The sequence below is a fragment of the Rhopalosiphum maidis genome, chromosome 2 (genome assembly GCF_003676215.2).
Source record: "Rhopalosiphum maidis isolate BTI-1 chromosome 2, ASM367621v3, whole genome shotgun sequence".
Classification (NCBI taxonomy): domain Eukaryota; kingdom Metazoa; phylum Arthropoda; class Insecta; order Hemiptera; family Aphididae; genus Rhopalosiphum; species Rhopalosiphum maidis.
In genome coordinates this window covers 36,635,451-36,656,423 of record NC_040878.1, presented here as the reverse complement: position 1 = coordinate 36,656,423, position 20,973 = coordinate 36,635,451, and the positions used below count along the sequence as shown (strand labels likewise).

General features: G+C 26.3%; 1 protein-coding gene across 1 annotated transcript; it reads left to right on the top strand.

Annotated features, from left to right (window-relative positions):
• The first annotated feature begins 10,283 nt into the window (after positions 1-10,283).
• LOC113552349 (lymphoid-specific helicase-like) lies at positions 10,284-19,966 on the top strand. Its single transcript, XM_026955206.1, has 17 exons — positions 10,284-10,526; positions 10,719-10,840; positions 11,664-11,753; positions 12,066-12,148; positions 12,298-12,425; positions 12,583-12,673; positions 12,844-12,945; positions 13,473-13,655; positions 13,711-13,931; positions 14,003-14,225; positions 14,634-14,795; positions 15,489-15,592; positions 16,287-16,494; positions 17,436-17,672; positions 18,838-18,997; positions 19,452-19,556; positions 19,629-19,966. Exons 2-17 carry the CDS (start codon positions 10,765-10,767, stop codon positions 19,742-19,744), a joined length of 2,289 nt encoding a protein of 762 aa, XP_026811007.1. The 5' UTR covers positions 10,284-10,526; positions 10,719-10,764; the 3' UTR covers positions 19,745-19,966.
• Positions 19,967-20,973: the final 1,007 nt, after the last annotated feature.

Sequence of the window (20,973 nt, the reverse complement as noted above, 5' to 3'; positions counted from 1 at the left end):
ATAAGGAATAATATTATTCATCATTTACAAAACTACTTTTTCCGGAACTCGTTTTTACATTTGATAAGATGTATTGATTACCTATTTAAATAAAATTCAGTGGATTTATTTTTTTAATGATTAGTATATCTAATTGAATTTAATATTTCTTTAACATATTTGTGTTTTTTAATGCAAACTATGAACAATGTCATACCAATATAATTGTTATATTACATTATTACATATTTATATATTACTACTCTGAGCTAATATAAAATTATCAAAAATATATCTACATATTTGGTACCTAATAGATGCCTAACCCCTAAATACAAATAAAAATCATACCGTTCATACTAATATAATATTTTTTTAGATATTTATCAAAATGTATTTATAAATTTTGGATACAGATATTATGATATGTTTATAAATTATTTTGCAATTTAATAGTTATATTTAATTTCTCCATTTTTAATTTTGACTTAAAGTGTAGATATCTATAAATACAGATTATGGATGCTCGTATCTAAATTAATTTAATTTTTTAAATATTTCAAACATATTTTTTTTAAAACTTACTTAATAGTATTTGTTAAATGTTTAGGTTACTATAAACATTTAATAAATCATTAATATTATTTACATAATCTAAACCAAACTATTAAGTAAGTACAGTGGTTACACTAATACGGTAATAATTATCGTTTATCAAGTATAGAAGTATAAATTTTCAATAATTTAATTCTTCACAATATTTCTTCAGACGATTAAACAGCTTTAGAATTATATTTATAAACTTACCTATACATAAGAAATGAGTTTAGATTGACAGTCCTAGACAGTAATTTATAGTAAGTATAAATTCTTTTTAATTTTTATTTGTGAGATTTTAAATTTTTAGTGCCATCGTCGTGTTATATTATTTTAACTTGAAAATTAAAAATAACAATTTGTGTTGGATAGGTCATCACTTATCATACTAGCATAGCCTATAGATGGCATATTTGATTTGTATAATGGTATAAGTGTATAACTCACTAGGTAGGTATAGTATTTAGTAGTATAAAATTCACTGGTATATATTAAATATAATATTGTGTAAAATATAGTCGTAATATTATTGGAGATATAAGAGAAATCACGACTTATTTAACTTTTATGTTTGAATAAATTACACGATGTTCAATATTTTTCTTGCCCAAGAGTAAAACTGAATGGTACCGTGTTATATATATTTTAAATAATCAAAATATTATTTTGACAAGATTTAAACATGATAATATTTCTATCATCTACGCCCATAACCCATCAAACATCAAACCTGTCAATATTATGAAAGTTTGAGTAAGAATACATAAAATATTATGTAGGTAAAATGGTCATTAACTTCAACGATTTAACAATTATTTATTCATGATCATGCTAAATTGTCAATTAATTGTTATAAGATTGAAAAAAATCAAAGTTAGTCATATTATACAAAAAAAAATATTATATTCATACTGCATTATAATAATCAATATATGTTACAGAAATAATATGCGATAAAATATTATTATAATATTATTATAACTTTTTTATAAATCATTTTTCAATATTATTGTAATCAAAATAAACTTAACATCGATTTGTTGTACGATTATAAATATTATGGATAGATCATACTTTGTAAACGGTTAGATAAAAAAAAAACCAATCTGGTAGAAGTATAATAATTATTATAAAAAGTATTTATATATATATATATAATATAATAATATAAACTCGTGAATATCATAAAAGTTAATAACTACGCATACGAGAAAGTTTTCGAAAACATATGTCACAAATGTAAGTCAGGTTGGTAGCTACCAGGTAAAACTTATAGGTAGGTAATACAAGGTATAAATCTAAACTAACCACGTAAAGGCAAAGAAAGCTAGTACTCGTCGTGTTCTGAGAGTACGGTCGTTTGACACAACGATGCATTCAAACCCATGTTGTACCCATAAACGCGCCAGCTCATAATATTATACTATGTTAAGTACATAATAATATGTTAGTTAAAGAACTAAAGGGTTACGTCGCAGAGATTTCGCATCCGAATTACACGCGCGCGCATTTATCTACTATCGTTTGACACGGCGAGTCCTTGACCGCATAAAGAATGTAAACGCGCCACACAAACGTAATACAGGTATCTATATTATAATAAGAGATTATGTCGTTGAATCAAAATAAATAATATTTACGAACGACACGTGGTAGTCGCACAGGGAAAACAAGCCAGCAATTTGATCATAATAATAATAATATTTTAATTTGATAGACTCGTAGTGGGAACTAGGAACTCATATATAATATAAACTATAATATCTGCACACTGTGAATAGAATCGACCGGCTGGTCAATAGCTGACTGTGTGCGCTTGACTGCTGAGAACGCAAAATATGCAAACCATCCTTATTAGCTATTTTTTATCCTCTCTTATTCTTTCTCCGTCGTCACGTATATAGATTATAATGATATGTATACATATGTGAATTCAAAGTCCAAACGGACTGCGATGATTATTATTATCAATAATAATAATAATTGCATTCGATGATTAAGGGAAAAATGACCGACAGGCGAACGCCCGACAACCGTCCAACTCCGGCACTCGGCCGTGCCCGTGCAGTTCAAGTATACCTAACCTATTACGACCAAGATATAGACGTAGACGACGTATAGGTCTTCCATCCGACAACCGGTTCGCGAGAAGAGCACTGCAGTCGTATATCGAAGAGCCGTTTATAAAAATTTTCCTTTGGATAACGAAACCAGTTTTTTTTTTATTATTATTCTCACGGCGACGCTTTTGACGGCACGGGTTCGCAAAATTTTAACGAGCAATTAATATCCGACTATAAAACATGCAACACTTCGACGCGCTCTTTACGTCATTAAATTAATGCGTGCGATTTTGAATTATTCGAATGGATAACAAATAACAATAATATTATATATAACGGTTATAAAATCTAGTGGATGTGGTAAACCGTAAAGCAGATAATATATGAGAAACGACGTTTCACTCATTTACCTATATTTTTTTGATTTTGTTACCCCCTTCCCCCCTTCCAACAAGCACATGCAATATTTTATAGATACTTGGAAAACGCTGTAGCTGTACAATACACATCACTAATAAGTACTTACAATAATTCTACGTACTAAAAAAATACTAACATTTAACGGAGATATAAATTAATATTTAGGATGTAACATAAGATTCTATTGTACCTACTTGCGATTTTAATATTTAAATATAACAATGGAGACCAGTAGAAAAAATTAAAACGGATGTATCAAAAAACACAATATAACAATAATAATATTATATGTCACGATTGTCTCTAAAAATGTTTAGTGTAGGATTTAGTAGTAGGTATAAGTATAATAGGTATTATGCGACTATCACGACCATTGTTTTAATGTTTTGTAATTTGTGATATTCTTCTTTACACACATCATCCGGGAGAACTATACGAAGAATAGAATTGATGTAATATTATACCGTAGTAACTAATAGATAAGAATTTCAACTTGAGTGTAAATATCGATGTTTGCGTTTTGTTTTTAACATTCGTATTCGTATAATCGTATACATGACCACATTAGCAAGATCATTGTTACTTATTTACTAATATAGTAACATTAGCTACATAAATTATATATGAGTATAGTTCAAAGATAAAAATAAATGATAATACAAGAAATGCTGACGAACGCAACTTTATAAAAATACACTTAAGGAAACAAACTGAAAGTATTGATGTTTGAAATCTGCGAACGTAGATAACAAATAAATTCATCGATAAGCTAATGAATAACTAAAAGGTAAAAAGTTAATAATACGGATATAAATTAATATATTTTAGTGTACCTACACTCAAAAACGTATAATAATAAAATTGTAATTCGATTTAAAGTTTTTATAATTTGTACCTACATACTAATTAATAACGCAAACCCATCGGTTTATTGCAATATTACCTATATATATCTATAATATTAGGTATACGTTATTTATACATTACACCTAGTGGTTAAATGTGTATGACTGCATGGTTTAGGTCACCACAAGAAAATAAGAAGATAGGTAGTTGTAGTTGTTGTACCTATTTCTAAAGTTTCTAATGTTTTTATGTTACATTGCAAATCGCAATAGATACCGCTTATCACATATGACATATATTATGCGCGTTGAAACCCTAACGGAGTGCATAAAATAGAGTACGTACGTACACGTGCAACTGTGAAAAGTATAAATGGATAATTATACAAACAAAAATATTATTAATATTACTCGGTATGTAGGACGAACACTTACCGGACACGCAGACAACAACATTAATAACAATTAAACAAAGATAATTGAACTGTATCATCGTCTTTGTCAATATCATCAACATAACAAGTCATCCAGGATGAGCGCATTTCGAAACCCAAAACACGATTGTGATGTACGTTGTACGTATATACATAATCTAACAGATCCAATATATTCTATCTATTTTTTATTTTCATAAAACCATTTTTGATGACTATTTTCTTTAGTATAAATATTTTATTAACTAATAAGAAACTACTAGTTCAAATTCTTCATTGGATAAATTAAAATGTTTAGTAATTTACATACTTCGCATTAAAAAATGGGTAGGGAGTTCTAATTCAAAAAACAAAAGTTTTATCACCACAGGACCCTCTTGAGGTAGTACCTACAACAAATCTCAAGAATTTAAAAACATGCAGTTTTTAAGCATATATTTAAAAATTCCAAAAAATCAGAATTTAAATAAATTCATTATTAAATTATGATTTACAATGGGGGCTAACATGTTGATGAATCATTCTGTATATAGTATGTGAATCTACATAATATTATATATCATATTATTACATTATGCAGGGTATTTCAGGTATTTGCTATTCGCGTATAACAATACCTACTACCGTACAAGCTGAAAATATGTATAATTATTTATTACTATACATATTTGTTTATGCTTCTGCAGGGGAGTGCCACCCCCACTATCTTACCAAGAGGTGTCGCCCTCACCGCCTCCCACCACCCCAGAGACGATCTCGGTGTGTTCGTAAACGTCGTGCGGTCCGTTAGTGTCCCGAGGCGTATATTATATTGTACATATGGTAACTGTGGTAAGTGTATATCAGGTATATCCAGGTACATACACGACGGCGGCGAAGAGTTCACGACTGCGAGACTATTACCGCTGCTGCAACGGAGGCGACCGGTTGTTGTGTAGTATAAAATATATGTATAATATACGAATGTATAATTTGTGTGCGTATGTTAGACGGCGGCAGTAAATTCAGCACCCGATAAGTTCGCGGTGAAATGGCACACAGCCTCTTTGGCCATGGACCAGTTTCGCGCGCGTGCGCCCGTTTGAATATTTTTACACTTTTTATCGCTCCCCTTCACCGAGGTTCCCTTCGTCCACCGGCAAGTGTTATATCCGGATTATTTGTTCGTTTTTGTGCCCTTTTTGTTTTTTCCTGTTCCTTATTTTTCGAACAAAAACGAAAATGCGCATCTCACACAACATCGGATATTATATATAGTTAACACAGCGCCAACGATCGTATCCACATATTATTATTTTATCGAGCATAAATCGCATAATTATATCGACTTTTAGATAAAGCGTACGCCATAATATAGATATGAAAATTAAATTTTTCGTAAATATGTACGACAGTGAACGGCAGGCCGACAGCATACAGGCCGATACTGTTCGCTAAAAATTATAATAGTTATATAGTACCTAAGTACGTAATACTTATTATACGTGATAAGTAATGAGACATGACTCAAAAAAGACAATGTTTTATGATCGTGCTGTGAGCTTAACGTAGTTGACCACAAAACACTTAAAAATTACAAGTTATTTGCGTTGAGTGGTACAATAATAATATTGTTTGCAAATTCGATTTTAACCCGTGGGATCGTGCAGACACGTTTCTCGTTAACATCTTTCGTATCCATAAAATACAATCGAATTTATTATTTTTATTATTATTCCAAAACCTCACAACTAGACATTATTCAATTATTGTAATTTGTAATCGCTATTGTTTTGGTTTATTCTCTATTATTCGTAAATTTAAAATATAAAATACATAGGTACTTATTGTATCTGCATTTGCGTATTACTGCAGACGTAAATTGAAAATGTTCAACAAAGATACGCTCTCTTTAATGGAGTATGAAAAAATGTATGATTATAAAAGGTTTCTATGATTTAAATTTTAGAATTAAAAATATTGATAGGTTCTACTTTCAAAAAAAAAAAAAATATCCACAAATAATTGGAAAAACCCTTTAAAAATAATACAATAAATACTTTAAAAATAAGATAAAAAAGCATATAACATTCTGTTTTTTTAAATATTTTTTTACATAATGTAGGAAATTTAGCTTACGTCCTACATTGAATATTTAAATTTGAAAGCATATAATTTATTATTATTATTATATTGTAGGTAAATTAAAAAAAAGATAGAACAAATTTACAATACTTTCTTTAAATAAACAGTTATTTACGCAATATAAATAATATTAAAATTAATTTTAAAAAACTGAAAAAAATATAATATTACTTATACATCCTCTGGTTAAATGTAAGTTATATAATTTCTGAAAAACTTCACAACTTATATCTCGAATAGTACATATCTTGAAGTGATGAAGTTTCATCTCCTTTTAACTTCGAGTTATCGCGACTCGACTGTACATTGCATTTAATTGTAATAATTCATACCTCAGAGTTAAGTGTATACTATTATGTATAAGATATTAAGATGTAGTGTGAGACATACACAGTAATTTATATTAAATACCTTTAGTAAATGTTGAGTACCTAATAATAATTCCTTAACCGAGAAAATTTATCATAGTCATTATCGCAAGATCGGGTATAATCTGCCTATTTATAGTTGAACCATAAAACATTCGAAGATTTCTCTTTTTTCTCGTATGAAAAAATATAACAAGTCATTGAACTAAGTAATTTTCTAGAGTTTGAGTTAAAAATATTTAAGTATTTATCTCATGAAATGTATAATATTTAATATGTTTTAATTTGAATTATATTATATTTTATTAGTTTATAGGCTTATAGCTATTTTTATTAATTAAACTTTAAAGTTAAACCAGTAAACACTAATGACCACAATGGTTCTACGATAATATTACGTTTCATATTATTTTAGTAAATTTGTAGTTGTGATATGCATTGTCAACAAACGCTGCTTTATTCGCAACGTATACACTCATACACACGATTAGTATAAAACCTAATACTGTGTTCTCACATATGTTAATAGCCAGCAGGTTCGCTCAGAATCAGGTCTCAGACAACTGACAAGTACAACGTGAATTCACAAATATAAAAAACCCACAAGAAAGACTAATGCAACCAATATGATTATATTTTAAATACACACATTAAGCCAACAAGAGCCACGTCAGTCTTCGACGTTAAACGCCTTCGAATTAATTCTCCGATCAACCTACCTTTTATTAGGATTCATTACTATAGAATAGATTATAGATTTAAAACTTATGGACAGCTAAGCATTTCTAATTGTTCTATTAGTTATATAGGATATAGTAATTTATATTAAGATTAAGTTGTAGAATGTTGTAAATTATTGTCTCTGCTTAGGTACTTTATCTACACTACATACACAGAGTGTCCCGTGAGGATTTCCTGAAATCATGGAGATAACATAATTTTGGTTTTTTAATAAGATTCATATAGGGACAAGAACTACAAATATTTCATGTTTTAATTTATTTTAATGTTTTGGTAAAAAAGTTAAAAAAAATATATTTTTGTATTTAATTATTTTCAAAAAAATTGAAGATAGATTGTAGAGTTCATTTTTCTGAAAATATTGACGTTTCGACATTTTAATTTCATTAATTTCCTGATTTTTAATATTTTTTCTAGTTTCGAGAAAAACTGCCACACTGAGAGCGTTCGCCGGCCGTACGAGCAAGCAGGCCACATGTTTGATATAGTAGTATAATATTATTGTATGATCGTTTTATTTTCGTCAATATTTTCATAAAAATGAACTCTACAAAATAGCTATCTTCAATTTTTTTTTTAAATAATTAAATAAAAAAATACATTTTTTAACTTTCATACTTAAACATTAAAATAAATTAAAAAATGAAATATTTGTATTTCTTGTCGCTGTGAATCTTATTAAAAAAACAGAATTATGATGTCTCCATTATTTCAGGAGATATCGCAATAGGTAAATCTTCACGAGAATTCTGTATACATTTACATACAAATTTAAATTATCAACTATGATTCTAATACAAACTATTTCTAAAGTCAAACGAATACTCAAGTAATAATACTCAATTTAATAATATATACGATAGGTAGTATGACACCTAAGTGTTTTTGATCCATTTTAGAAGAATAATAAATTTTTATAGTTTTCAAGGCTGTCTCTATTTAGATTTTGAAATAAATTTAAGTCGAATTACAAAAGGAACTGCCCGGACCGATGATAATATCTTTGAAATTGTCTCGTATCAGTCGTAGCACTCGTAGCCCAACGTAGTTAAGAACGCCTTTACTAAATGTAGGTGCAGATAAAATGTTTTTTGGTGTATTATTAGTAGTGTTTTGTTGACCCCGGTTTGGAGTTAGTAGTGAGCAGCTATCGATATAGTTATTAATTATTTATTATTGACAAAAATACTGTTTTCTGTGCCAAGAGCCGCGAACCGGTCGCAATCATGCGTGTTGATGTTGAATAATTTAATTTCTTTTTATCGGTGTTTTCAATAGGCAATGTTATTTTTTTAGTAAATAATATTGATATTTTAAATAAATAATGCAAAAATATGATAATATGTAATTGGTACCTTATTAACAAATATATTCGCTTTTCATAAATTCTCCATTCTTCACCATCGATAAATTAAAAATCGACTAACAATAGTAACAATAGAAAACAATACAGTTGCGTATCTTTGTGTTCTCAATCGTGTTTAAACTGTTAAAATAATTAAAAGAAGTATAAACATCAGACTATTCGAAACCAGAAATTGTCTATAGTAGACTAGTTTAATCTTAAATTTAATTTTTTTTTGTCGTTATGTTTATGTTATAGTTTATAATTAATAATATTATAGAAATATTGTTCTGTGGTAATATTCAATACCTTTAATTTATTCTGCGATGATAACATGAATAGGTTACCGCTGTTAATACGACTGTGGTAAACACATAAACATATATATATATATACAGTGTCCCGCGAGGATTTATCCATTGCGATATCTCCTGAAATAATGGAGATATCATAATTCTGGTTTTTTAATAAGATTCACAGGGACAATAACTACAAATATTTCATGTTTTAATTTAATTTTATGCTTTGGTAAAAAAGTTAAAAAATGTATTTTTTTATTTAATTATTTAAAAAATAATTTAAGATAGCCATTTTATAGAGTTTTTTTTTCTGAAAATATTGACGTTTTAACAATTTAATTTCATCAATTTCTTGATTTTTAATATTTTTTCTAGTTTTGAAAAAACTGCGAATTATTTATTACGATAGTGGTATCATTGTATCAAACATGTGGCCTGCTCGTACGGCTGGCGAACGGGTTTCAGTGTGGCTCGCAATAAACGTCATATTTTATTTCTTCAGCATTGTTAAATTTTTAAATAAAGTCAATAACTATTGTACAAAATATCAATATGTACATTTTTGTTATACCTAATATTAAATACGGTTATATTATATTAATTATAATAAATAGATAAAACAAATGTACTTTGTTTACTTTGAATTTAGTAAAAAAAGGTGTTTTGTCCGCAGTTTTTTCGAAACTGGAAAAAAATATTAAAAATCAGGAAATTGATGAAATTAAAATGTTAAAACGTCGATATTTTTAAAAAAAAAAACTACAAAATGGCTATCTTCAATTTTTTTTTTTAAATGATTAAATAAAAAAAATACATTTTTTAACTTTTATACTTAAACATTAAAATAAATTAAAAAATGAAATATTTGTAGTCCTTGTCCCAGTGAATCTTATTAAAAAACCAGAATTATGATATCTCCATTATTTCAGGAGATATCGCAATGGGTAAATCCTCGCGGAACACTGTATATCTCTATGGTTAAACATAATATTTTTGGTCACTGTTCTATGGTTATACGTATGACAAGGTAAATTATTTACATGTGATACTGGACCGCATCATTTTCCCTCCAAATTCGAGATAACCAATTCTTGTTTAATTTGTTTGCTGTTTTCGTTGTTCTCCCATCGGCAATCACCGAATCACCCCTTATTTCCTACTCGCGATCTCATGATTCGTATTTATTCAAATATTCGATGGTACTAAAGTTCCATGATAGTAGTTATAACTTAACGTTGTTAATGGTTTTTCAGTAGCTAGTTAAAAATTATATTTCTTCGAAATTCGAAATTACAATTCATGTTTATAAATGTAAGTATTTACAATATAAGTTATCAATAAATTAAAAAAATTTATGTTTTATTTTTTAAAAATTTGTCCTAACTAGTGTAGTCTTAATAAAGTTGAGCCATGGAGAATTTTGGATATTCAACATTGCCCGTCTTAATTCGTTTAATTATAAATCGCTATTTAATCACTAATACTATATATGATTTATTACAGTTCATACGGAAAATGTGGTAATTGAAATTAAACCAATTATATAATAATGGAAAATGACATGAACCAAGAAAGAAAAATGAGTGAACAATTGAAATTAAATGGTCAAGACAGTGTAGAAATTGGTAAGATCGAAGAAAATTAGAAATAAAAAAATGTTTAGTTATAACTAATTATTTAGATGGTTTTTAAATCGTCCATAATTAGATATTACATTATTTTCAATTTTTGGTATTTTTAACTTATAAATTAACCCAATAAATTATTAGTATCTTAACACAATGCGTGTTACACCTTAAATTTCGTCATTGTGTGTCTGTGTCACTTGACAGCTTCAATATTTAAAATATTTTACCTCTATTAGTTTATATAAATAAAAATATAAGATAGTGAGGAGAATTGAAGTGAACAATTTTTAAAGACTAAATTTTACTAAAAATTAATCTATGTAGTATGTATTGTCCTAACTCTTAATTCGATCAATTCCTATCTTTATCATTTAAAATTATCATTGGTAAAATTTCTGCTTTATCCATTAAATCGAAGAGTCACCTGGGGATTTTGGAATAGTTATTTGTTGAATTTACAGCTTATAGTTATGTTTGGTTAAGAATATTTTTACTATATATTTATTAATGCAATTTAACATAATTATTGGAAATATTATGTGACGTTGCAATTATTTAATTAGTCTTAGAACAAGATCATAATTATTTAATATTGTAAACTCAAAAAAATAATAGCTTTCTTATTTGTTTTTTTTTTTAGAATTATATTAATTTTAAATACTTAATCATATAATATTTTGTTATAAAGAACAGTTTTCATTGTATGTAAATAACAATAAAAGGAATAATAAAATATGTTCAATTACTATAGAATCTGCATTTTAAGTATTATATTTTATTACAATTTTAGTTTAAAAGTAATTGTCATTGTTTTATTTAGTTAAAGAAGAAGATGAGTTATACAAAACAAAATATGACATAAATGAACATGAAAACCATAATAATATCAATGAAGATATTGATATATCAAGTAAGAAGTTTCTAAATTAAATTAAAACTAAAAATATTTTTTAAGTGTATCTGATACTTAATATTTAATAAAAATGCTTTTATTAAATTAACCAAATATTATTTCAAACTATTATAATGTTTGCATTTTCACATTTTATATAAAGTTAAAAACAATAATTTAAATTAATTCCATAAAAATTCTGTACAACAATTGTTTGTTGATTTTCAATATAAATTTACTTTGTTTTTTATATTTTAATAGTTTGTAATAAAAAAAAAAAATTATATTTAACTTGATTCATAAAATATTAAATTTATAATATTGTTTTAGACATTGGGTTTTTTCCAAAAGAATTATTATTGGAAGAGCAGCGTCTAAATGAAGATCATACAAGAAAAGATGAAGAAGCTTTGGTAAATAATTTTATCTTAATTTCTTGCTGTAAGGAATTGGAATAGAAATGAAATCCAATTTCAAACCAAATATAATTTAGATTTTATGCATATAGAAATTTAATATTTATTCATTTCAATTACAAATTATTTTTTTAATTATTTATTAGGTTGATGATTTAGATGAAAAAAAAAGAAAAGAAAGATTTCAAAATTTACTTACACTGTTGAAAAGTAGTATTAAATTATCTAATCTTTTTGAATCCAGATTAAAAAAATGTAAACTTCAAATTATTAAGTAAGTATATAAAGTTTAGTTAATTATAATTTATTATTCAATAGATTTTTTATGACTAGAATATTAATACAATTTAAATACTATTAATATACATATTTACAATTACAAGATAATATGTTGTTTCAATTAATAAATTAATTGTATTATGTTTTTTTAGAAAAGAACTAAATAAAGCTAAAAAAATGAAAGAAAATGTGCCTAATTCTAAAGATGAATTGACTAAAACTACAAATAACCAATCAGTTGAAGTAAATATATTGTTTATATTTGAATGTATATTTTTATAGATGATTAATTATTTATAGCTATCTTTTGAACATTCTTCTTTAGTTAAAATTATAATTATAGTATTGTTTTCATCTGATCTATAAATTGGTTAAACTTAACTTCATGTTTAATATTCAGTATTGATGTTTAGGATGTAAACGAAGAAGAGTATTATTTAAGCTTATTTCAACAACCAAAATTATTCAACGGAAATCTTAAAGACCACCAAATTGAAGGTCTCTTATGGATTAGAGTATGAATTTTAATTTATAATACATATTTATTATTAAGATAATTAATTAGAAACATATTTCTTAAGAAAATTTTGTACTTGCATTGGCATCTTCGTTTTACCATACCAAAATATACATTTTACAGTTTCTATTTTTTGAGCTTAGCTTAAATATTAGGGTGAAATAACCTATTATTAAGTTCAAAGGTAAGAACATTGTCTGTATTCTCCTGTTGGTTTTTAGCAATATTTTAATTTATAAGCAAGATGATTAATATTTATAAATGCTTACAATTCATTTAAAAATTTAAAAAAAAAAACTGCTGAGAGAATACAAATATTGTTCTAACATTCAAGTTTGATCATAGATCATTTCATTCTAATATTCAAGCCAAATGTACAAAATTAAAACTGCCGAACATATATTTTGATATTGCAGTGTTAGTAAGACAGATGATACATGATGGTTCAACATCCTCTTTACATTTTATAAGATTTATACAACCATACATACAAAAAATTTTTTTATCTTACAACCTTTTTTTTAGACCTTGTATGAAAATGGTTTAAATGGCATTTTAGCTGATGAAATGGGACTTGGTAAAACTATACAAACTATAGCTTTCTACTGTTTTCTTTTGGAAATGGGAATAACTGGACCATTTCTTGTCATTGCACCGCTGTCTACTATTCCCAACTGGCTGTCAGAGTTCTCAAAATTTTCACCTAAGGTAATTAATTAAATTTATTATTTTAAAGATAGATATTTATACTCTTTTATCATAGCTTCCAACTGTTTTATACCATGGTACAGAAAGTGAACGCATTGCATTGCGACCAAATTTCAATAAAACTAAAAAAGTTCTTAACTTAAATTGTCAACCAGTTATAATAACTACTTATGATGTTGTGCGTCGTGACATAGCATTTTTGAAAAAAGTTAATTGGAAATATATTACAATTGATGAAGGACAAAAAGTGAAAAATGCTAATGCTCATATATCTAAGTGAGTTAAATATACTTAAATGGTTGATTTATAAAAAAAAAAATATTGAATAATATAACTAATATTTTTAGGTGCCTACGTGAATTTAATTGCACCAATAAGCTCATACTTACAGGAACACCTATTCAAAATGATATGTCAGAATTATGGTCGTTATTGAATTGGTTAATGCCCAAAATTTTTGATCAATTAGAAGATTTTAATTCTTGGTTTGTTATTGATAAGTTCTTTGATTCTAATGACAAAATTATCAATATGGCCAAAAAGGATGAGTTATTAGATATAATCTTAAAGGTAATCAAATTCATACTTAACACTGAACAAAGATGAAATATTAAAAGTGTAGAAATGACAAATATTAAATTTATCAGCAAATTAAAAAAAAAAATTGTGAATAGAATGTAATGAAATATTTTTTTTTTTATTAGTTATTTAGTATTTTTATTATTTCAATTATACATATTCCAAAAGTCTTAAGTTCAATAATTTATTACTTATTATCTATTAAATAATTAGTCTAGAATTTAACATTATTGCTACTTTTTTTTCTATGGTAGATGGTACACAATAAAAAAAAAATACAAGAACAATTATTAGCTAGGAAATATCTTCTGGGTTGGCATTAATTAGTAAATGGTTTAGACCAGTACTAATTCTTCAATAAAAATAATATGAAACATTAACCATTGCATTTTATTATAGATATTAAAACCCTTTATTTTGAGAAGAGAAAAAAAAGATACTGATCTAAAGCTCCCACCTAAGAAAGAAATAGTTATTTATGCTCCACTTACAGAAACACAAAAAGTATTATATGAAGCTACATTGAACAAGCAAATGGAAATATTACTGAATAAAGAAAAGGTATTTTTATTTTTATTTTTGTGATAAATGATACTTAAAAAACTAATAAAAATGTATTTATTTTTCAAAAATATTTTTCATAATTGTGGTTTTGGGTCTGTATTTACATATTTTTTTGTTAGGGTAAACTAAGTTCAAATGTAAACTGATTAATGGAAAAAGTTTCCTTTTTAAGAAATGAAACATTGAATTATTTCCTAAAAAACAAAAAAAAATTAAAGTTTTGTGGAATATATTTGTTTCTTTTTAATATATACATAATGCATTGCATTTCTATTTGACACAGTTTTTATTATTTTTAAGCTTACGTTATTAAATATTTTTTTAATAATAATAAAAAAGAAACAATAAACATGTTGCTTTGCACATTAAGGAACAAGAATTTGGAACAAGTTTCTATTCTATAAAACTTATTTTTTAAAAAGAACTTTCCTAACATTGACATTTTCATTTCTCAATCTTGTGCCTCAAAATACGTTTACAAAAGTTAAGCTTTTTTAAAATAATACTCTTATTTGTAGTTATTTGTTTAAATCAAATTTGTATAACTGTTTTGTACCCTATTACTCTAGAGTCTAGAATGATAATAGAACCCATTTTAAAACCAATAATTATTTTCTTTTTACATTAAACTAATATTAATAATACTAATTTTAATAATAATTATTATACAAATTTATCATCAATTTTTAGGATTCTGATCTTATTCTAGAAGTAAAAAGTAAGAGAAGATGTGTGGAAAGCATAGTAAAATACACTGATCTTAATGCTATTAGGGTAGATTTACCTGAAAAGGAGTAAGTATAAAATATTTTAAATATTATTGCTGTACTTTGAATATTATATACTTTGTAATTGAAGTTATTATGAAATATATTAAAATTACGCTACACCTGCATGTGTTGTCTCCATCTAACAAATGTAAAACATAGCAAAATCTGTTTTGCATGAGAAGGCTACAGTCATAACTAAGAAGAGAAATTTCCTATCTCCTAAAAAGGAGAACTTAGACTGTGAAAGATCATTTTTATTTTTTCAATATTGGAACTACAAAAAACATTATTCAAGTTCAAAAATTTTGGATTTAAACAGTAAGAGCTTTTTTCATATCAGCGATATTAAAAAAAAAAATCATAAAAACTATTTCACGGATAATGTTCTCAATTATATTGTATATCGATTTGGAGTCTTAATTATCACTACAGTGATTCTATCCCACACAAAACAGTTTTTACTGTTTTACTTTTATAAGATAGAGAAAACACACGTGAATGTAGCGTCCTCTTAAACTTTCTTTGTCAGATTTGTTCTTGATAATTTTATAATTATAGTAAGTTGTAAGTCTATTACTTACAGATATATTTTGTAATGTTAGTTTTTGCTGTATAGACAACTTATCTGTAACATTAAATTAAATACTGGTGTCTAGCAACTAATTATTAGGAGTTATGAATTAATATTAGATGATTAATTTATTATAATTTATTTTAGGCCAGAAGATAAAAGTATTGCTATTTCAGTTTGTATGCAAAACACATTTATGCAATTGAAGAAAATTGTTAATCATCCGTACCTTATTCAAATGCCTTTAATTCCTGGCGAAAACAAATTATTGGTTAATGAGAACATAGTTAAAGTCAGTGGTAAATTTCAGTTACTTGATGCTATGTTAACAAAATTGAGAATACTTGGTCATAAGGTACAATACCTTAATAATGTTTTATTAATATTAAATAATCTATTGATAATATTGAATGCTCATTTATAAAATTTTAAATAAAGAATATTAACACGTTGGCTGCCATGCAGCCGCCAGCGTCCATATAAAAATAATTAGGTATTGATAATTTTTAGACCGCCGGCTGCCGTACCATATCATTTGTAGGAGGCCATACAGCCGCAGGCTGCCGTAAATTAATTTAAATTTATATTATTGACTTTTCTGTGGTGCTACAATAATGATCTAGAAAATAAGCTGTGATGTAGCAGGAATAATTGCAATTTTTTTGATGTAATTAACATAATTTTGACATTTTTTTTCAAATTCAATAGTATATGTACAAATTTATAATGACATTGAAAAATGTGCTTAGCGTACTCATGATAAAAATTCTTGTGGCCGCATGGCAGTCAACGTGTTAAGAAGGCGTACCAGTAAAAAAATGTTTGTCTTAAATATATATATATAGAATATTGTTAAAATTATAAGCCTATCTACTTGTTTCACTTATTTTGATTAGATAATTGAAATTAAGGTATAACTTGTTAAAACAATTTTAAAAAACAATATTATCATTGTTTTGTCATATGCTTTTTAATATTTTAGTTACTTTTAATTATTAATAATTTAAAAATCAATATATTAAAAAATCTTCCACAAAATAGATAATGTTATTCTTTATAATAGTTATAACTTATAATAGATGATTTTCAACAGTTGTTAAATTACAATGGAAAAATATGGAAATGTTTTAATAATGTTACACATGTGTTAAATTGTAAATACAATTATACTAGCTGTCCATCTTAAAGATACACAATGAAGAGTATTTTAGAATAATATTATAGCTAAATTTTTAAAGATTTAATACTTAAAGAAAAATATATATTTACTGTTAACAGTATGTTTTAAAATTTTAGGTGTTGCTATTTTCTACAATGACACAATTAATGGATGTAATTGAAGAATTTTTGATGTTTCGTAAATTTTCATTTACCAGATTGGACGGAACTATGAATATTCAATCAAGAGTTGATGCAATGACAACATTTAACAGTGATCCAAATTGTTTTTTGATGATGATATCAACACGTGCAGGTGGACTTGGTTTAAATTTAACATCAGCGGATACTGTTATTTTATTTGACAGTGACTGGGTATGGGTTTTTTGAAAAAATTAATTCTCATAGAAAAGTAACAAAGGACAGTGACTGAAATAGGTTTAGTTCAGTCTGACCTTCATAAATCAGTTTTTAAATTTAAGTTATTCTGTTAAAGATCTTATAAGTTCTAATGATATAGTACAGATGTAAATAGAAATAATGCTCTCTACTGTAGAAAATAAAGCACTGCATAGGTTATTTGTAGCCTTGTATAAAAAATGTTAGCGCATACAATAAGCTTTCAATTGTCGAGTATTGATTTCTTGTTAGTTTATTAATTTTACTGTTAGATTTTATACTCGACACACGTTAAGATCATGACCGGATGGCGGACCATTTAGCGTCTGTTACGCACAACTGGCTTCATATTGGTTCCTTAAACACCTGTTCTCAGTAACTTATACCAGCTAGACAAACATTATGTAAGACGTTACATTCTAAACATGTGCCAAATATATTAAGCCAGCAGAAATAAATCTTTTTAAATCGTAAATCCTTTCAAGCATTAGATATATCATATTTTAAATTCTTACAGATCAAAACATAATATCATATTAGTATTAATGGATGAGATATGTTATCTTTTTTTGAAGTTCAAAAAACCTTGCTTTAGCCGTCAAATATTGCTTCTAATAGTCCAAATTAGACTTACAAGCTTTTGATTTATTTTTGAATAAGGTTGAATAAACTCTGTCCAGCAAGACAACACGCCTATACTGTATATACCCCGTATCACTACTATCTAAAACCGGTTCCTCTATGCAGAATATCATTTTGGAATGCGTAAAAAAACTGATTTTGGTCAGTTTGTGGTGTATTCTTTTGCTAGACAGAGTATAAATTGGTTGTAGTATGTTGTCAAGTACTCTCCAAATTCTATTAATTTTTAATAATCATTTTTTATGGGAAAAAAATATAATCGTTCATCAATGTTATTTAATTATGATAAAACAATATATAGCCCCCAGTCCCAAACCTAAAGATTAGGTTACCTAATAGCCAACTGGTTATTCTACAGCATGTAGCGTGTGTTTTGAAGATATAGATTTTTTTGTTGACCAGTTAAAATAAAAGTATAAGTGTTGGAAATGAATCTTAAAAATCACAGAAGAAAAATAACTAAAGTTAATTTATAATTACATAAGTAATAATATTTCAGAATCCACAAGTTGACTTACAAGCTCAAGATAGATGTCATAGAATGGGCCAAAATAAACCTGTTGTTGTATATCGTTTTTGTTCTAAGAATACTATTGATGAAAGAATATTGAATTTTGCGACAGCAAAAAGAAAACTAGAAAAAATGATCATTGGCAGTGGTAAAATAATATTGTATTATTTGTTTAATTTTTATATGATTCTAACAATTATTTTGTTTAATGTTTAAATTAAATAACAATTTGTCAAATCAAAGTTGGCTATAAATAATAATATATTTTTTTTGTTTTCAGAACTAGTATTAATATTTAATAATAATTAAAGCGTTTTTAAGTGTAAAATAAATCTATTTTTTCCAGTTTCAATTTTTTATTAATTAACATAAATTTAATTTTTAATTTTAAAAAAGTAGTAGTTTTTAGAATATACTCAAAATTCTAATTCATTATTAATTAATTTAAATTTATGACGTTCTTATTTAACAGATTAAAATAAAAACTTGTTTGTTTTAGTAGATTGTTATTTCTATTTAACAAAATATTCTTAGAAAAATGTATTTTATAACTGAATGAAAATCTTTATCATATACTTATATAAAAGTTTTGCCAATTGTAGGTTCATTTAGTAGAACTACCACACTTACTTTGTCAAGTATTGAAGAACTTATGAATTTATTGAAATCATCAGAATACACTAAAACAATGCAACCAAATGGATTTAGTAAGTATTTTAAATATAAGTTTTATGTGTTTATTGTCTAATTTTTTTGTTAATATTATTTTGTTTCTATAGTTTTGTCTGATGAAGAATTGGATGCTATTTTAGATCGATCTGATATGCAGAATTCAGCTCCAATAACACATGCTTCTCAATCTGCTGAACACTTTAAAGTATTAACAAATTCCTAAATATTATTTTGTCTACTAGTTTTTGTTATAGGATTACTAAAAATTAACCGCACCTTTAATATGTTATTTGTACATTGATAAAATATGAATTTTAATGTTTAACGTAGTTTTTGTACACAATCAGTGAATACTTATTAGTTATATTATATATATATATACATACACTTGTGTGAATACTTTTAATTAATAATTATACTTAATACTCGGACGTTTGAAAGTAAAATAAAGTCAATTTAATTTTTTTTTTCACAATTTAATTTTGTACAAAGAAGTCATAAAAATAAAATCATAAAGGATAATATATGTTTTTTTACTTCTGTGAATTATGTATTTGTTTATAGTGTGAATAACATAATAAATAATTTCAGATTTTAAATTATTAGACACTGTGTTACATGTGTATTTTATATAAATTCTGTTTGAGAAAAACAAAAAATGTTATGTTCAGTTTAAATATTATTAAATAATAAATTAATAAATATACTCTGTAATACACTAGTATATATAGAGGACTGTATATGTGCACAGTGCACACTTGTAAAAACTATAAACCATCAAACAAACTAATATTGTTCTCTTTAAATTTGTGTTTTATTTTAAAAACCACTTTTTAATGCCTTATAGTTTACTTTTCGTGGACGTGTTTTAACCTCTATAAATGACCGTTATAACTACTAAGTACAATATCGCATCATATTAAAGTACCTATGGACGTAGGAAATATCATCAAACATTGAATAAATGAATGCAGCCACCCGTCGTTAGGTTAGGTATAACGATCTACATGCGATGAATATAATTCCTGAAAGTCGATGCAGTTTCATAAACTAGATTATCAAGCTGTACGCGAATGAACAATAAAATTGGTATTATGATCGTCGACGAACATTCGGGATAGCGATGTCAATCACCTTGATCAATAACAGCGGTGGCGGGAGGATGGAGAGGTCTGAGATATAAATAGTATATATTATTATTTACAGCTTATTGGATTCCGCGAAAATAGTGATATTGTTCTTAAACATATACGAGTACCGATAATGGTGTTCAGATACTGTAAGATTGACCATATTCCCGTCTATCGAAGATACAGGGAGAAAAGATGGCTAACCCCATTAAGATGAAACATACGTAACACAATGTAGTATATATATTATAGCAGTGGTTCTTAACCTGTGGTCTGCAGCCCCCTGGGGGCCCGTGATACTCATGTTGGGGGTCCACATCAA